Genomic DNA, 18,528 nt, shown 5'->3' on the forward strand with positions numbered 1-18,528 from the left:
CTCTGTCCAGTCATATTTCATTTACACATGATTGAATCAGAAATACTGAATTTAAAAGTAGTCTGTATCTTTCACAAGGAAACCTATGATGTACAGTGCTAATTGAAGACCATCTGAGATAGCGTGAAGAAAAATGCCCCCTTGATTTCAAACAAAACAATTTTGTTCCCCTAGAATTTGTTTTTTTCCTGAACTTAAATCATATATAAAGCATTTATCTGAATTTCTGGCTCTGAATCCTTTGACTCAGCACTTATTATTAAAAATAAGTGGCCAGGCAGTCATACTTAACAGTGGTGCCTTTTAACTACTTCTATTCTATTCCTGTTTTATTCACAGTTCTGTAACCATGCGTAGAAGTGTGCTACTAGATTGTGACCTACATGCTTCAAAGACAGATTAGCAAAATTATGTTTTTCCTAATCTCATCCTATTAGATGCATGGGTTACATATAACTATTTTAAGAAAAAGCATGGTAGATATGAATCTTTCATGACCTCTTTCCTAAGGCTTTCTTTTCTGAGTATTCCACTAGTCTGCTAAACAGTCTGCTGGAAGTTGCAGATGCCAGCAATCTCAGGACGCTGTGCTGATTTTTGAAAGCATCGCCTGTATCCCTGAGAATAAATCTGGGAGTGAATATGTGTTGAAGCAGGAAGTGTAGAGACAGAAATGAAGGGTTCTGGAATGCAGTGCTGGTGCATGCTGTGGCTTTCTTACTTGTAGTCTACTCTACTCGTGATCAAAAATGGAATTTGGGAAGAATTTAAAATGGAAGGTTAACAGTCCGCCAAAATACTTAACTGTAGCTAGAAGGAATATCGTGTCTGTGTGGCTAGAGAGCTGTGACCAGTGGGTAGCAGTTAATGGAGCTAAGTCCAGCTAGCGGACCATCACAAGTGGTGTCTCCTAGGGGTCAGTACTGGGGCCCATCTGTTTTAATATCTTTACTGATGACCTAGATGAGGGGATTGAGTGTACCCTCAGTAAGTTTGCAGATGACACCAAGTTGGGAGGTAGTGCTGATCTGCCTGAGGTTAAGGGAGGACCTTCAGAGGTATCTCGATAAGCTGGATTGCTGGGCTGAGGTGAATGGGATGAAGTTCAACAAGGCCAAGTGTTGGGTCCTGCACTTTGGCCACAACAACCCCATGTAGCGCTACGGGCTTGGGAGTGAGTGGCTGAGTAACTGTGAAGAGGAAAGGGCCCTGGGGCTGTTGGTTGATGCTCAGCTGAACATGAGCCGACAGTGTGCCCAGGTGGCAAAGAGGGCCAACGGCATCCTGGCCTGCATTAGAAGTAGTGTGGCCAGCAGGAGCAGAGAAGTGATCATCCCCCTCTACTCAGCACTGGTGAGGCAACAAATAGGACCTGAAGAAATGGCCAGAAGTTGTACCAGAGGAGGTTTAGGTTAGACATGAAGAAGAACTTTATCTCTCAGAGAGTGGTCAGGCACTGGAATGGCTGCCCAGGGAGGTGGTGGAGTTGCCGTCCCTGGCAGTGTTCAAGAGACTTCTGGATGAGGAGCTGCGAGATACGGTTTAGTGCTTGTGGTAGCAGTGGTGATGGGAGGATGGTTGGACTAGATGATCTTGCAGGTCATTTCCAACCTTGTGATTCTATGGTTTTAGTTTCTAATTTTGCCAGTAAGGTCGTGGTGTATTTGAAATTCTGTAATTTCCCTTCATATTTTGATGTGTCACAAAGAACATAATAATTCAGTGCTACCTACTTGTGTCAGATAAATATTCTTTATACTGTCTGCCACAGTGGTTATGTTTTATAGGAATATCTTATCTTGCTTGGAAAGCATTTAATAAACTATTTTCATACCCTTTAGTGGAAAATATTTAGTTCCAATAGTGATCTTTTTGGCGAGAGATTCAATGCATGGTAGTTCTTTCAACATTATTATACCACTAGTGCTTCAGCATTCATCATCTAAAGCAAGTTCCTACAAACTACTTAATTTTTAAACTGTGAGAAATGATGAGGATCTTTAATATCTGTAAATTATATACTTAGAACTCATGTTGGATGTACTGAAATAGTATTTAATAATTTGAAGTATTCTACTAGTTTCATAAAGAACAAGAGGAAAAAGACATTACACAGGTGGGATGTATTCCATAGCCAGCCTTAGGACCACTTTAAGTATATGAGTGAGTAATGAAGGCAGAACGTGTTTGCTCTTGATATTACTCCTCACCTTGACAAGCTCTGTACAGATGGAAAACCTATTTAATGAAAAGGAGTTGCTGTGATTACTGAATGAAAATAAAGCTTTCAGCTGTGTCATTTAACAACTGGCAGATTATAGAACTTTATGGGTTTTGGTTTTTTTTATGGTGAGAAAATTGGTTCGTATTATCACGATGATGCACAAAATCCCTTTTCCCACAGGCTTTGTGTGAAGCAAATTGAAGTTCTAAGTTACTCATTAGAGTGTCAGTGCAGCACCAGACTGGAGCATTTAAAACTTCAGAAACTCAAAAAAAAAAAAAAAAAAAAAAAAAAAAAAAGGCACAGCAGGCAGCTGCTCAACAAGCTAAAATCTCCTTGCAACAGAGTTGTACAAAAGTCCCTAAATTAAAAAAAAAAAAAATAAAGGCTGCTATATGATCTGTTTAAGACTTCTGAATCTTTACATCCACTAAAAATGCAATTGTAAAGGATAAGCTGATCTCAGCATTTCTTTTTCTCCTTAATTCACTCTGCCTACTCCACAAAAAACAAACAAACAAAAAAAAAATCCCATATTTTGTTGCATCTCGCACAGCTGCAATGGAATGATTTTCAAATTATCCTTGAAATACTGGGATTTCTACTAATTGTTTATTTAATGTGAGGTGTACCATAGAATTGCATAAGAGCAGTAATAGTGTCGTGCTCTCTGTGGGACAGCAAAGGCTTGGGATAGAATTCATGGAGTCATCCCAGTTTCAGCCATCGTAGTAGCTACTGTTGCTCTTTCTCTTCCTTGTCAAGGATGAGTAAGAAATCAATACCATCTTAGTGTGCTCATCAAGTGTATTAAATTGTATCAGGACACGGGCTGATGGCACTAACAGCCATCTATACTGTTGTTTGATGAATTGCAGCATGCATTTTGTTTGGGCCAAGCAGCACTTTCCAAATGATTCTTGGGAATAATTCAGAAATTAGTAATTGTTCTGAACAGGCAATCTGGATACAGCCATCCTGTTTTGCAGGCTCAGGAAGTATAATAATAACAACATGCCAGCTGGCCTCAGAGCTGTTCAGTTCTTGTTCACGGCGCAGTCGGCACTTCTCCTTATCCTGTAGATAAGGGGACTCACAGAGATGTAGAGTTCTAGAAGTTAAGTGTGGTGTCCAGGGAAACAGCTCAGTCTTCTGGTCCTTTGAATAGAAGAGACTTGGGTTTTTGTTTGTTTGTTTTTTTGTTTTGTTTGGGTTTTTTTTTTCAGATTTGAAGATCACCTTTACCTTATTTTGTACAAATGTGGTACAGAAACAATCATGGAATTAATGAATTTTGAGACAATTTTAGTTTTAAACTCCTTTATTACTTCCAGTAAATAATCTTTTAGACAAATAGTAGCAGACATTCTCCTTTAATTGCACATTGAAGAAATATTACACTAAACTTTTCCTTTGATAGGGCATCAGCCTCACAGATGGCTTCATTGTTCAAATAGCCACAATACTAGTTTGGCTGTCGAGATTGTGATAAAATTGAGGAGGATAAAAATACCTTCTGGTGTTCCATATGCTGTTTTGAGGTTAAGGTTAAAATAGACAACTGCATCCAAAGTGGACAGAATGTCATATTACATAAAAAGTTTAGAAACCATTAGTGGATTTTCTGTTTCATCTTTTACCACATCAGTGTTGTTAGAAAGAATTATGAAGTTGGAGAATACATGGGAATTGTTTAAAAGTGTCAGGCTGCAAATGTCACTTATAGCTACAATCTCACAGAAAGATCCGATATCATCTCCACATCAGAAGGATCGTGAGAGCTTGTCCTGTACAGATTCAGTTTTAGTCAGACCATTATGGAACACAGGAACAAGAAATTGGGTTAGTACAGAACTGTATGGGATATATTGCTTAGGTAGACTCTGCAATGCCAGTTGTGCAAAAACAATTCCGAGTCAGTTTTAGGAAAAATAAAGAAGCTTGTGGTGTATATTATAACATAGGAACTATCTCATTAAGAATTCTTGTAGGCCAAATAAAATTCAAGGCTGAGGACTGAAATGCTGTAGAATCACACAATCACAGCCTTGCAGGGGCTGGAAGGGATTTCTAGAGGTCATCTAGTCCAAACCCCCTGCCAAAGCAGGCTCCCTGGATCAGGTTGCACAGGTACGTGTCCAGGCAGATCTTGAATGTCTCCAGAGAAGGAGACTCCACAACCTCTCTGGGCAGCCTGTTCTACTACTCTGTCACCTTTACCATGAAGAAGTTCTTGTGCACATTTGTGCAGAACTTCCTATGCTTCAGCTTCCCCTTGTCCCTGGTCTCGTCCCTTTGCCTCCTGCACCTTAGATATTTATAGATGTTGATCAAATCTCTTCTGAGTCTTCCTTTCTCAAGGCTGAAAAATTTCAAGGAAATTTTACATCAAATGTTTCATAGGAAGTATCTTTAGAAATCAGTCCACCCTTGCTCACTGCCATCCTCAAGTTTCTTAAAACTTTATTACTTTGCAAATAATGCTGATGTATTTCAGTATAAGCAGTCTCATTGTTCTGAGCATTATCTCAGTTCTTCATTAGAATATTGAACCAGTGTGCCTCCAGTTGTTTTTTTTTTACTTATCCTTTAAGCTTTATTTGTGTAAAAAATGTGAGATTGAACAAAATCACAGAATCACAGAATTGTAGGGATTGGAAGGGACCTCCAGAGATCATCGAGTCCAACCCCCCTGCCAAAGCAGGTTCCCTACACCAGGTAGCACAGGTAGGCATCCAGGCAGGTCTTGAACATCTCCAGAGAAGGAGACTCCACCACCTCCCTGGGCAGCCTGTTCCAGTGCTCTATCACCTCACTGTAAAGAAGTTCTTACGCACATTTGTGCAGAACTTCCTATGCTTCAGTTTCTGGCCGTTTCCCCTTGTCCTGTCTCCACTCACCACTGAAAACAGTCTGGCCTCTCCATTCTGCCCCCCACACCTTAGGTAATTATAGACCTGGATCAGGTCCCTTCTCAGTCTTCTCTTCTCAAGGCTGAACAGACCCAGTTCACTCAGCCTTTCTTCATAGGAGAGATGCTCCAGGCCCCTCACCATCTTCGTGGCCCTCCGCTGGACTCTTTCCAAGAGATCCCTGTCTTTTTTGTACTGGGGAGCCCAGAACTGGACACAGTACTCCAGATGAGGCTTCACCAGGGCAGATAGAGGGGGAGGACTTCCACCTGTGTTTAGCTGTACATTCTCTTGTCTGCTAGGAGGAAGAAGTATACTAACTTCTTTATGGGGCTTTCACAACTTTGCCTATTGTCTCCATGCTTCACTGTATTTCGCAAAAGCACAAGTGAGTTTCTTTACATTGCTCCCCTGTATGATGCAGGTGGAACTTGATTCAGTTTTGAAAGCATTTTTGTATGCCTAGATAATTTCTACACTGCCTCAGTATTAGTATAATAAAAGAGTATCACCTATATTTTCAAGTAACTGCTTCCACATGTGCATACATGTTTGCTTGGTTTGTGACTTCTGTATGATAATAGCTGTGTGTAAGCAATAATCTTACCCTCAAAATAATTCTAGGGCTTTTTATTTGCAGAAGCTTTGATACTTGAGGATTAATCTATTTGTTGTCTTCTTCTGAATTGTGTATATGACTAAAAAATACGAAACATCATTTTCTTTTACTATATGGGAATAGGGCTACGCATTTCTAACGTGTGAAATACTGTGTCAGTTTGGGTTTGCAATGGATTTAAACAGTTGTCCCTTTTGAGAACTCTTCCTCATTACTTCATCAATGCAACTCGAGTTTGAAAATGCTCACGCTTGATGAACTTACAAGGACATGAATTTGGAATGACCTTTTGGTTTTATGATTGAGCTTTCAAGGCTTTCACATCAAAACTGATTAATAAGTAAAATAAACGAAGAAAATAAAGCTCTAAAGTGTGAGTTTGTTTAATGAGCTGTAGACTCTTCTGTAAAAATATGTATTTTGTCAGGTAAAAATAAGTTTTAATTTAAGGACTTATGACAGATATTCTAGGTGCTCTGAAAGTATGGCATTTTACTGAGGAAACAACTTTAGAAAAAAAAAGTGATTAGCTGTTTTTTTAGCACCTAAGATTCTTCTTTGGCTAATTAGAATGACATAAATGGCAGTCAACTTTGCATCAAATGACATACATAGAGTTTCTCTATTCTTACCTTTTTTATTTCATGTCTTCCATTCAATTTCAAAAGTCTTTTACTGTGTGTTTGTTGTAACTGAAAGGCCCCTATTAGGTTTCCCCAGAGCCTTCTCTTCTTCATACTGAGCAATCAGAATCATAGAATCATAGAACGGTTTGTGTTGGAAGGACCTTTAAGATCATCTAGTTTCAGTCCCCCTGCCACAGGCAGGGATACCTCTCTCTAGACCAGGTTGCCCAAAGACTCATCCAGCCTGGCCTTGAATGCTTCCAGGGAGGAGACATTCACAAACCTCAGTGAGCAACCTGTTCCAGTGTCTTACCCACCCTCACAATAAATAATTTCTTCTTAAGATCTGGTCTAAATCTACCCTTTTCCAGTTTAATGCCTCATCCTATTGCTAAATGAAAACCGTTAAATCAGGAATGCTTTTTTCACTATGAAGTCAGCTGCCTCACAAAAAATTATAAGCTCAGATCTCACTAGAAATATTGAATGATATTGTCATAACTGCTACTTTAATTTTCTCAGACTCAATACATGCAGAGCACAGACGGTTCTTTATTTAAGTCTGTGAAACTCAGCACATTGAACTGTATGTTAGCTGAGGATTCCCCAGGTAGCAAACTATATAAAAATGTAATTATTCTCCTATAGAAAAAGCATTGGAGACGATAAATTATTCTCCTGCTTTTATACTGCAGTTTTTCTGTGTTAATGAAGCAGGGAGTAAGTTATCCAACACCTGTTAAAGAAAGAGACTGCAAATGTGGGCACAAAAAAGCCTTCATAAATCAAATAATTTAATGCCATTTTTAAGAACAAATGGATAAAAGGTTTAAAATGTACTGCTGCATTTCTGTTATCTCAAGGAATTCCCACAATAAATCAAAGTGAATTATTAAATTAGCTGGGAAAAACAACAATAACAACATCAACAAAACACACACAAAAAAACCCTATTTTTGCTGGAGACTGAAGGGAAAAGAACTGCAGGGGTTTGAGAACTGTAGTAGTATCTTCCATTCTATTAAATATTACATGTTCCTGGTATGTTTCTAGCCTATGTCCAAGACAAATCCTAGCTAGTAATATTTGTCATGGAGTAAGACAGTGCAGAGACTGTTTTTTTTTTTCCAGATATCAAATGTGTAAGCCAACCATTTTCAACAAGATGAGAGGGTAAAGTTGTATGATACAACCCATGTGCCACTCAACTTTAGGACCTGATTCTTAATTCCTTCTATTTTCAATACCAGGAATGATCAGGAAGCCTGCCTGTTGTACTGAATTCTCATTAAAAATTTGCCTTGTGTGTGCTTTAAACCAAAAAATAAGATGAAGTTTCTGCTGGCAATGAAGTGTCACTTACCAAAATACTGGAGGAAAGAGAAGAGTTGAGGGAAGATTGTGAGGCTCCCACAGCATTAACAGGAGTGTGCCTGAGCCGGACTAGCATCCCTTCTCATGCTTGATCAGTTTTCCAGTCTTTGCTGTGGTCTCAGGAAACAGTAAATCAGGCTGTAAGAAATAAAGGGAATGCAAAGTAATAAAGTGTATATTGAAGCAATATTGTTTTGTTTAATAGTAAGGAGTTGCAATTGCGATGGAGACCTGATCTCTTTATATCAACATCAGCATTTCCAATAAGTTGATTTTTCAAATTTAAGTTGTCATTTTCGCTTTTCTTATCTCTTTTTCAGTCTTGCAGTATTCTCCCTGACCTGTAAATACTTAATCTTGAGAAAAATAGAGTGGTACAAAAAAGGCGTTCTACATTTTCATACATGTAATTCAGTACTCAGCATGAAGCTTCATCTATTCATTACTAAATAATCTTGAATGTATTTTGCTGATAGAGAAAACATTTTGCTTCTGTTTAATAGTAGAATCATAGAATGGCTTGGGTTGGAAGGGACTTCATATATCATCAAGTTCCAACCCCCCTGCCTCAGGCAGAGTTGCCAACTGCAACTACTAGATCAGATTGCCCAGGGCAGGCAAATTAATCAAACATAATCTCTAGTAAATGTAAAATATTTATATACAATGTGATTATAACTTTTTAACTGAAAATAGAACAACTTCCTTCTTTATTCTGTTAAAATTGCAATACTTACGTAGTACAGCAGGTCTTCATAGTTCAAAAATCCAGCATAATTTAGCACCAATCGTTGCAGAGAGAATGATATCCCTCTGTTGCTGTCCGTGGTGTCTGTCTTCAACTGTTTCACAGTTCACCTGTACAGTTTTACTAAGTGTTCTGTTATCATTGTGTTTGCGCAATGATAGGCTCTTGTTCCAGAGATTTTGAGACAAAAAAAAAAAAAAAAAAAAAAAAGTACAAAAAAAGACTTCAAATTTTAGAATGCATAACATTTATGAATAGCTAGGTAAGATATATACGAACTCTTAAATTTTCCATTGCTTTTTGAAATTGTTTTTTAATAGCTACAATAACATAAAAATCTTGATTGAGCAATATATTTTGTTTAATCATGTAACTACATCAAAATAATGCCTTAGTATAGTCCTGTCTTCCATCTTCAAATTATTGTGCTTTATTACATAAAATAAGAAGTCATTTTTTAATTCTTTCAAAATCAACTTCAGGTGTCTCAATGAAAAAAAAAAATCTCAAAGACAAAGTTCTGTGGGCTGGGATGCTGAATAGTTTGGAATTGTTTGACTGGGAGTCTGGGAATTTTTGTCTCTACTTGGGTTGGACAAATGAGGAAGCTTCTGCATTCATTGCTCAAACTCCTTAAACAATAAGAACTCACTTTTACTTAAAATTGCATTTTAGATTAGGTTCAGCTTTGAACTTCTCCTGCTCCCTCTAGTCCCCTCCCTGTAGCTGCATGGAAACTACCCAATAAATTTTGTTTAAATACATTAAGAATGCTTATAGTTTTCAACCTGCTTGTAACTGTAATTAGTTCATACCCTTTTATTTTTTGTCCAAGCCTTGCCATCAGCTTATAATATTTCTTGTGACCTCATGTTTGCCTCTCAGAGTTTTAATAGCGGTCATATTTTAACCTTTATTTTTTCAGATGAAATTTGTAGCTCTTCCAGTGTCTTCTTAAATGCTCTTCAGTTCCGAGATCGCTTCGGTAGCTCTTCTCTACATTTCATTCAGATTGAATTGCTCTTATTTGAACAAGGATTAATCAGATTTGTATTCAGGACTGCATATGGAGTCTTAGCAGATTCTTATCTTTCTTTGCTAAGTACCTCATTTAATGCATAGAGATACTGTTTTTGCCTTAGTATCACGTGATTTTAAGCACAGGATGAATATGATTTATTTATGTATTTTTAATGACTGTTGCTCCATTGACTAATGAAATACACAAGTCTGATTAAAAAAAAAAAACAAAAACAAAAAAAAACAAAAAAACAAAACAAAACAAAAACCAAAACATTTGCTTGGTTTATAAGTAAAGTGGTGAGCCAGAAGTCATTTTCTGATTATATTTTTGTTGTTGATTGTTTGGAAGTAATTCTATGGAAGGATAATTGGGAAAGCAGGAGTACCTTTGTTGCCAAAAAGTCAAAATGATCTATGACAAAATGAGAAGGTCAGGAAGCAAATGTTGCAGACACTTGTAATTATCATTCTGACAAAGTGGAAGACCATAGAAAACTGAACTTTTTCAAGGGGGTGGAAAAGCGTAATTTTGGTATTTTAAAAAAATGAGTAATGGCTTTTGATCTCTGGTAGCTGGCAAAGTTTCCATTTCTTAATTTTGTACAGTATCTAATGCTATTAATAGCTTTTCCCTGGACTGTTGCACTCAGCTTGTTCTTTCTTGTCCTTGTTCAAGAAGAGAAAACTGTATTCAAGAAATATTGCTCACTAATCTCAGCTCAGGGAGGAAAGTGAGTGGGACATCTGAGGCTAAACAAGTATAAGGAAACAAAGTTTTAGCTTTAACTTCAGATTGCTTTTTTTTTTTTTTTTTTCCTTTAGAGTTTTCTGGCATTGTTTGTACAATATTGACTTTTATGGTCTTATAACCAACAGCAAGACATTTATTACATACTTCATAATGAAAGTAAACACACTAAAAATAAAATCCATCAATCTTTTGTTATTACCTGTACAAGAAAATTAAAATATCAATCTCATGTGGAAGATGTATTAGAGTTTGAAAGTTGCTGAATACTCCCAAATGATTTTCAAGGTTGTGCAATCCAGTACAATTTTGCACATCCTTAGAGACTTACAGACACAACTGGGTAAACGCTTGTAAGACAAGAAAACTGTAGATTTCAAAAGTGATATTGAGTATTTTATTTGGAAAATATTGCAAAGATTTAAGTGCACAAACACTGAAACATCCATATAAAGGAAAATAGTTTTCCTGTTATCTTTTGATTGTATAAAAATACAGGTTTTAATACAGGCGAAGGAAACAATAAACAAGCTTTATTTCTATAAGCCAATAAGGTTATTTTTTATATAGTAGAGAGTATTTTATATATCTCTACTAGTCTCAACAAGAAAGTTGCCAGGAGATAAGTACTCAAGCATGTTTAATGCTTCACTGTGTAAGTTTCCATCCTGTGTAGGTTCCTCAAGAGCTATATTTGAGGACTGCAGGGTGACCGGGGGATCAGGCCTAGCCAGCATGGGTTCATGAAGGGCAGGTCCTGTTTGACCAACCTGATCTCCTTCTATGATCTAGTGACCCATCTGGTGGATGAAGGAAAGGCTGTTGATGTGGTCTACCTAGACTTCAGCAAAGCCTTTGACACTGTCTCCCACAGCATTCTCCTGCAGAAGCTGGCAGTCAGAGGCTTGGATGGGTACACTCTTGGCTGGGTAAGGAGCTGGCTGGAGGGCCGGGCGCAGAGAGTGGTGGTGAATGGAGTCAAATCCAGCTGGCGACCGGTCGTGAGTGGTGTTCCGCAGGGGTCGGTGCTGGGGCCTGTCCTCTTCAATATCTTTATAGATGACCTCGATGAGGGCATCGAGTGCACCCTCAGTAAATTCGCAGATGACACCAAATTGGCTGGAAGCGTGGATCTGCCTGGGGGTAGCGACGCCCTACAGAGGGATCTGGACAGGCTGGAGAGCTGGGCTGGAGCCAATGGGATGAGTTTCAACAAGGCCAAATGCCGGGTCCTGCACTTCGGCCACAACAACCCCAGGCGACGCTACAGGCTTGGGGCGGTGTGGCTGGAGGACTGCGTAGAGGAAATGGACCTGGGGGTATTGATTGATGCTCGGCTGAACATGAGCCGACAGTGTGCCCAGGTGGCCAAGAAGGCCAATGGCATCCTGGCTTGCATCAGAAACAGTGTTGCATGCAGGAGCAGAGAGGTGATTGTTCCCCTATATTCAGCACTCGTCAGGCCGCACCTCGAGTACTGTGTCCAGTTTTGGGCCCCTCACTGCAAGAAAGATATTGAGGCCCTGGAGCGTGTTCAAAGAAGGGCAACGAAGCTGGTGAGGGGTCTGGAGCACAGGCCATATGAGGAGAGGCTGAAGGAGCTGGGAATGTTCAGCCTGGAGAAGAGGAGGCTCAGGGGAGACCTTATTGCTCTCTATAACTTCCTGAAGGGAGGTTGTAGTGAGCTGGGGGTCGGCCTCTTCTCTCGTGTCATTAGTGATAGGACCAGGGGGAATGGTTTCAAGCTACGCCAGGGGAAATTCAGGCTGGACATGAGGAAGTATTACTTTTCAGAAAGGGTGGTCAGGCACTGGAATGGACTGCCCAGGGAGGTGGTGGAATCACCGACCCTGGGGGTGTTCAAGGAAAGACTGGATGTTGCGTTGAGGGACATGGTTTAGTAGGAGCTATTGGGAATAGGTGAACGGTTGGACTGGGTGATCTTTTAGGTCTTTTCCAACCTTAGTGATTCTATGATTCTATGATTCTATGATTCTATGATTCTATGACTTTAAATGTAAGTATGTCTTTATTATAAAGTATTAAATTAATTTGCAATTTGCATTTTTTTTCTGCTTCCTACAGTGGACTCTTTCTTCCTCTATAGTAAGCTAAGTGATATCCATTTAATTTTGCTAAAATAATTTTAAAGTTAGATAGCTTTGAATATTTCATTCTGCGAGCTAGTTTTATGTCTGTGAGTACGTATATGCACATGCACAAGCTTGGCATTGCAATTTTACTAGCAGATTTTTTGATACTGTATGTTGAAAGGCTACTTCAAGAAATATATAGAACTAAATTGTGTCAAACTATTAAATATTCATTAAATTTGTAAGCTGAACTGTATTTAAAACTCTTCAAAAAACATTTATGCAACAGGCAACTATGACTTAGTTGCCATTACTGAAATACTCATTCTTGCAGACTTCAGGGTAGAGCTTCAAAGTCAAACTACTCCAGCATCTCTCAGTTTGTTCTGCTGTATAAAATGCTGAAGGCGTATTGTTAGGCTGTATGGATATAGAGGTTCTGTACTATTGCACATATAAGAAAAACAGAACAAAAAGAAATCTTTCTTGAAGTGCTTGTGGTTTTCAGAAAGCCTTCATCCTGACATAAATATTACAATTTCAATGCTGTGAAAATCAATGACATTTTAATTTAAGGTTATGAAAACATGTAGATGTCAAAATTATTCTGAAACAAAAGAGCAGAACTGTCAATGATGAATCTGAGTTCAACAGAAAAAAAAAGTATGTTTTCTCTAATGCTTAAGTAAGATTATAGCTGTTCTAAACCTTTATACAACAAGACATGATTGGAACATGGAGGTTTATTAACAGAAGCCATGAGATAAAATCCATATACTTCCTCCCTCCCATTCACTATATTTTGCCACAGATTACTGACCCTCAACAATGTTGAAACTGAGTCAGATTAATAGCTTTTAGCAGGCATGCACAACCTGTGGCCCATGGGCCATATGCAACCTGCCCCCTGCATCACATTATCACAGAGACAACGCTTCCCCACTGAGTAGCTTGACCTGGCCCCATGCATGTACCCATCCCTGACCAGCAACCAAACCATTGGTGCGTGTTTGGCACTGTTCTAGATAGAAACTAGGAGATGGGAGGATGCAGTGCATTTTTTTATCAAAAATCTCTGCGACGCACAGTAAGAGCTCACTCAGAATTGCAACCACTTCCATCAAACCAGATACTGTTGCATTAGTGTCTCATCAAATATGAAATCATTAGTTGTGAATCATCTCTGACCAGTCTGACTGCTTTCTGGAAAGGAATGGCTCACACAGAAAACTAACAGAGGACAGTAGACGTTGTTTATCATATCAGTGAAACCTCTGACAAAGCTCTCAGCATTGTAGTAAGAGAGCCACAGGAGCATGAAATAGGTAAATGGATTCTGAGGCAAAGAGAAAATTGGCTGGACTGCAAGGTTCAGAGTGTTATGACCACCAATGAAAAGCTCAACTGGCAACTGGTTACCAGTTGATTCCTTGATGATCCAACCCGCCTAATGAGATTGGTCAGGCAGGACCTGCCTTTCATGAACCCATACTAGCTGGGTCTGATCCCCTGGCTTTCCCATACATGCTATGTGATCTCATTCAAGGTGGTCTGTTCCATAACCTTCCCCAGTACTGCTTAGGCAGCACTGAGCTCTTCTCTTTGGTGACGTGGACAGGATCTGAGGTTGTGACATGGAGGTGCATCAGGGCAGGGTCAGGCTGGGTGTTAGGAAAAGGCTCTTCACCAAAGGGGTGGTTGGGAAGAATTTTAGAAAGGATAGGACTGTGCTATTTCTTTACTACATAATTCTGTAACAAATGACCTCTATCCATTTGTTGTATTCCATACCAATGTGGAAGTCAGAACTGAAAGATCAGTTACATATTCATTATAAATTGCTTCTGGAAATAAAAGGGAAAAGGTTTAATAAATAGACAGTGAAATATTACATGCTTTTTAATTGATTCAACATTTATAACTATTTAAAAAAAGAAAGGTCAAAATGTACTTTGATGGAGTTTAATATAAGGCATTAGAAGTTAAAAAAAATCAATACATTGACTTTGTAGTCTTTTCCTAGGTAGAAATAGCAAGTGTGGTTGTCTAGTATTCTTCAAAATTAATGTTTCAAAGTAAGTTTACCTACCTATCCTTCAGAAAAGTGATTTATATTATTTCCAGAACAGACTGTTTGTTTAAATGGAGCATGTACATGTAGTTGTGTATATATATATATATATATATATATATCCATCCATATATATATATAAAAATCCATCTTTTGTTTAGTACAGCACTTTTAGTTTTGTAGATTGAAAGGCTATTATTTTTTTTCTGTACGTTCCTTTCCAAATTAGGCTACTTTTCTGAGTTGAAACATAGATTTTTGTTTCAATTCCATTTGTGTAAGAAAATCTAGTATTATTTTCCTCTCCTCTTTGCTAGCACTTTTCTTTTTATAATGAGCACCAGTTATTGTTTTCCTTACAAATTATTTTCTTTTTCTATTGGTTTGGAAGAATAGCTCTACATTTATGTTAAAATTAAGCACAAAACCAGAGTCCACTATATAAGTTAGCCATGTGGGCAGGAAATCATGTGTTCTTCATCACATTGATGAAACAACCTGACACCAGTCCTGAATATTTCTATGTATCTGATTTTCTCCCTGCTACTAAAATTCCTACTAACTTTGCAACTCCAAAGCTTCTGTAAGGAGTCTCTGGCTTCTTCCTAACAGGTTTGTGCTTTTTGTTTCTTCACCTTCTTAAGCTTTTTTCCTTTGTGTGTGTTTTTTCCTTTGGTCCCCCAATATAAGACTGTAATTAGGATAGGGGACTGTAATAGAGGGATTATGAAACAACAGAAAATAAGTATGTTTGTGATAATGTTTTGTTGACCATAGGTGCAACTTTGGAAAACTTTTTCAGTCTTTTCAGGAAAAACAGAAAAGAGAACATATTGTACATAAAGTCTTATAAGGCTATAGAAATAAGTTGAGGAAAAACCTTGTTCCTTCCTTTTTTTTTTTTCTTTTTTTTTTTTCCTAATTTGAATTAAAAACTTTCTCAGTTGTTGTTTTCAAGTTCTAGCTACCATTTGTATTGTTGGCTTTAAAAACTTACCAACTGACTCACAAAAGCATAAAACCAATATCTTCTAAGTGAGAATAGTGGCCTGAGCTTTTTGATATTAAGGCCTCCGGGCAGTTTCTGCAATATAACTGTTGATTGTGATATCTGTAAAAAACAAAACAAAACAACAACAACAACAAAAAAAAACAAACCAAAAACAATTATTTTTCTGCTGAAGTCATTGCCAGACTGAGCTTCCAACCATTAATTTCAGCGATAATTAGGAAGGCAATTTCCATAGTTTTATAACTGATTTCAAATCTAGTCATAGTAAAAGGTTTGGACTGTCTAGAGAGAGTCTTTCCTTATACGTTAGCTATGTTTTTAGAACTACTTTCATGAGAAACCTTACTGCACAGGGCTACAGATTAATATATACTGGGAAATGAAGTCAACACAGGTTCTTACGTCTGTTTTTACTGGTCAAGAGGAAGAAATATTTTAAAATTTACTACTCATGAGGAAGAAATCCTTAAGAGGTGGATCTGCTTGGCTATTCAATTGTACGTATCTTTTCTTTGAAAATATTCAGACTAACTGGATTTCTTACTGAAAATCCTGGTTTTTTTCTTCTAAATTGGAAAAAATAAAATAAAACAAAGCACTCTATGTGACAATATTCTAACAAGGTGTGTAAATCTAAAAAGCCACTAGTCTCAGTGTTTTAATGCAGCATAATCTGAAATTCTTCTTAGTATATAATAAACATCAAATGATTTCACAGTTCAAACATTAGCGATTCACCTTGCTTCCTTAAGGAGGAGACTGCAGATTCTCAATCCTGTTAAAAGTAAACTCTGCTAACCCCAGAAAAATAGTACTCTTTTGCTAAAAACTTGGCAATAATCAACTTACGTAACATTTACATATGATAGCTTTGCTTGGCTCATACTGTCATAATCCAAAAATAAAATTATTTTTGTTACAAACCTTCAAAAGATAATTCATTTTAGGTCCAGATTAGAAACAGTTAAATGTATGCAAAGGGAATACTGGAGCTACCTCAATATACTTCAATGAAAATTTTAGAAAAGCACATAAATAATGTAGTTAAATGCTTGATCTTGACAAGTGGTGAAATCCTGTGAACTAGCACATGTATTATTGAATGTGGCTGTCATTCTCAGATCACTCATCTCTTACTGTTTCTTAGGAGGTTATGGCAAAATGCATGCTAGTTTCAGGATGCCAAATTCCATTTTTTTCTGGGGCTTCTTGACAGACGCAGTGGTAAGAAAAGGAAGAAAAAAACTTACCTGTACAAAGACACAAGCCTAACTTGTTGCAATACAGTTTCACCGATTAGCCATTGCCAGTCACGTGTAATAGAGATGCAGGTCTGCCTTGATAGTCCTTCATTGGGACTGTATTTTATCAGAAATCATTGTATTTTTGAATAAATTGTTTTTGGGTAGCATGATATATATTTGGTAGCATGAATAATAAAAACTGCTGAGCTCTATGTTGTTTAAATTTTGCTGCATAAGGACGAAACTACTTTGTTCTATAGTGTTTTTAAAAAGTGTTTTGACTTGAATATAAAGGCAAAATAGACTCTTGTTTCAAATGTAGGCACTCTCCTGTGTCCAAACCATGCAAAAAAGTTGTTTTGACTTGTTTTGCAAAATTACCTCCATTAACCTACCATGACTAGAAGAGCTTAAAGGAGAAAAATTGCAAAGAGAGAGTAGTATATAGGATATAAAGCATAGCTGTAGAATCTAATGGATCATTGGTGTCAACTTTTTAGAAGGCAAATTACTCTCTGTATTCTTCCAATTATTTCCATGTCTTAAAATCCTTCCTTTAGTGTAAGGAATTTTATATGTATTCATTCTCATATATGTGGGTTGTACTTCAGTTTTCTCTTCTGTGTGGTTGAGCATAATCCAAATAAATATCCTATTCTCTAAAGGTTGTTGAAGCAGCAGAAAAAGAAGTTGAGTATAATATTGTTTGTTTCTAGTTTTGGTAGGTACTCTCTCAACCTTAAGTAGTTCTATAATGCATAGAAACTTTACTATTTCAATCAGCTGCATTGGTAGAATATTCATCTATCTCATCTTTCATTAGAGGGTTACATGGCTTTTGTTATGTGGTTAATATTTATAGAATATTTTGAGATTTGTCTCATAAAAGAATGATGCAAATGAAACTTCCTTTTCTTTTAGGAGAGTTTGCTCTTTGTTCAAAAATATAATACATTTCACTTTATTTGTGTAAAGAATACTGTTTAAAACAAAAATTAAAGCAATTATTTAGAGACAATTGTTTGCCCAGTATTTATTACTTCTTTCTGCAAACTTCATCAAAATCTTTTTTCCTTTTTTTATTTTTTTTTATTTTATTTTTTATTTTTTTATTTTTTTTTTATTTTTTTATTTTATTTTTTATTTTTTTTTATTTTTTATTTTTTTAACAGTATTACCTAGTCATACATGTGGCAACCCAGGAGAAATACCTAAAGGAGTACTTCATGGAACAAGATTCAACATTGGAGATAAAATCCGATATAGCTGTATCTCTGGTTACATCTTAGAAGGCCATGCCATGTTGACATGTATTGTGAGTCCTGGAAATGGTGCATCGTGGGATTTTCCAGTTCCTTTTTGCAGAGGTAAAATATAAGACATGAAATATCTTTAAAATATCAAGAATCTATTAAACAGCAAACAAAGTAAATTTATTTTTAGATAGGTTGTTTGTTTAACTAACCTGTTTTTTCATGAGATAGAGTTAATTTTCTTCCTAGTAGCTGGTATGGTGCTGTGCTTTGGATTTAGGATGAGGATTACATTTACAGCACAAATAAGTTTTAGTTGTTTCAAAGCAGTCTTACACTAAAGTCAAAGATGTTTCAGTTTCTCGTATTGACTTGCCAGTGAGGAGCTGGAGGATCACAAAGAGCTGGGAGGGGATAGAATGAGAACAAATGACATAAACTGGCCAGAGAAATGACTTGTACGATAGCATCATGCTGAACAGTTTAACTGAGGAAATTGAGTAGTACTGGGAGGTGGGAGGGTGGGGTGGGGCGGTTCTCTGCTCAGGATGTGACTGGCATGTGACATCATTCAGCAGCTG

General features: G+C 37.3%; 1 protein-coding gene across 1 annotated transcript in view; it reads left to right on the top strand.

Moving 5' to 3' along the window:
- CSMD1 (CUB and Sushi multiple domains 1) overlaps positions 1 to 18,528 on the top strand; it is a gene marked incomplete at both ends in the record, with an annotated part of 996,476 nt that overhangs the window by 511,226 nt on the left and 466,722 nt on the right. Inside the window, one exon of the mRNA XM_079550635.1 lies at positions 17,867 to 18,061. Coding sequence (XP_079406761.1) covers positions 17,867 to 18,061 — 195 coding nt within the window. The remainder of the gene's footprint in view (positions 1 to 17,866; positions 18,062 to 18,528) is intronic.

The sequence above is a fragment of the Tetrao urogallus genome (genome assembly GCF_951394365.1).
Source record: "Tetrao urogallus genome assembly, chromosome: 2".
Taxonomy (NCBI): Eukaryota; Metazoa; Chordata; class Aves; order Galliformes; family Phasianidae; genus Tetrao; species Tetrao urogallus.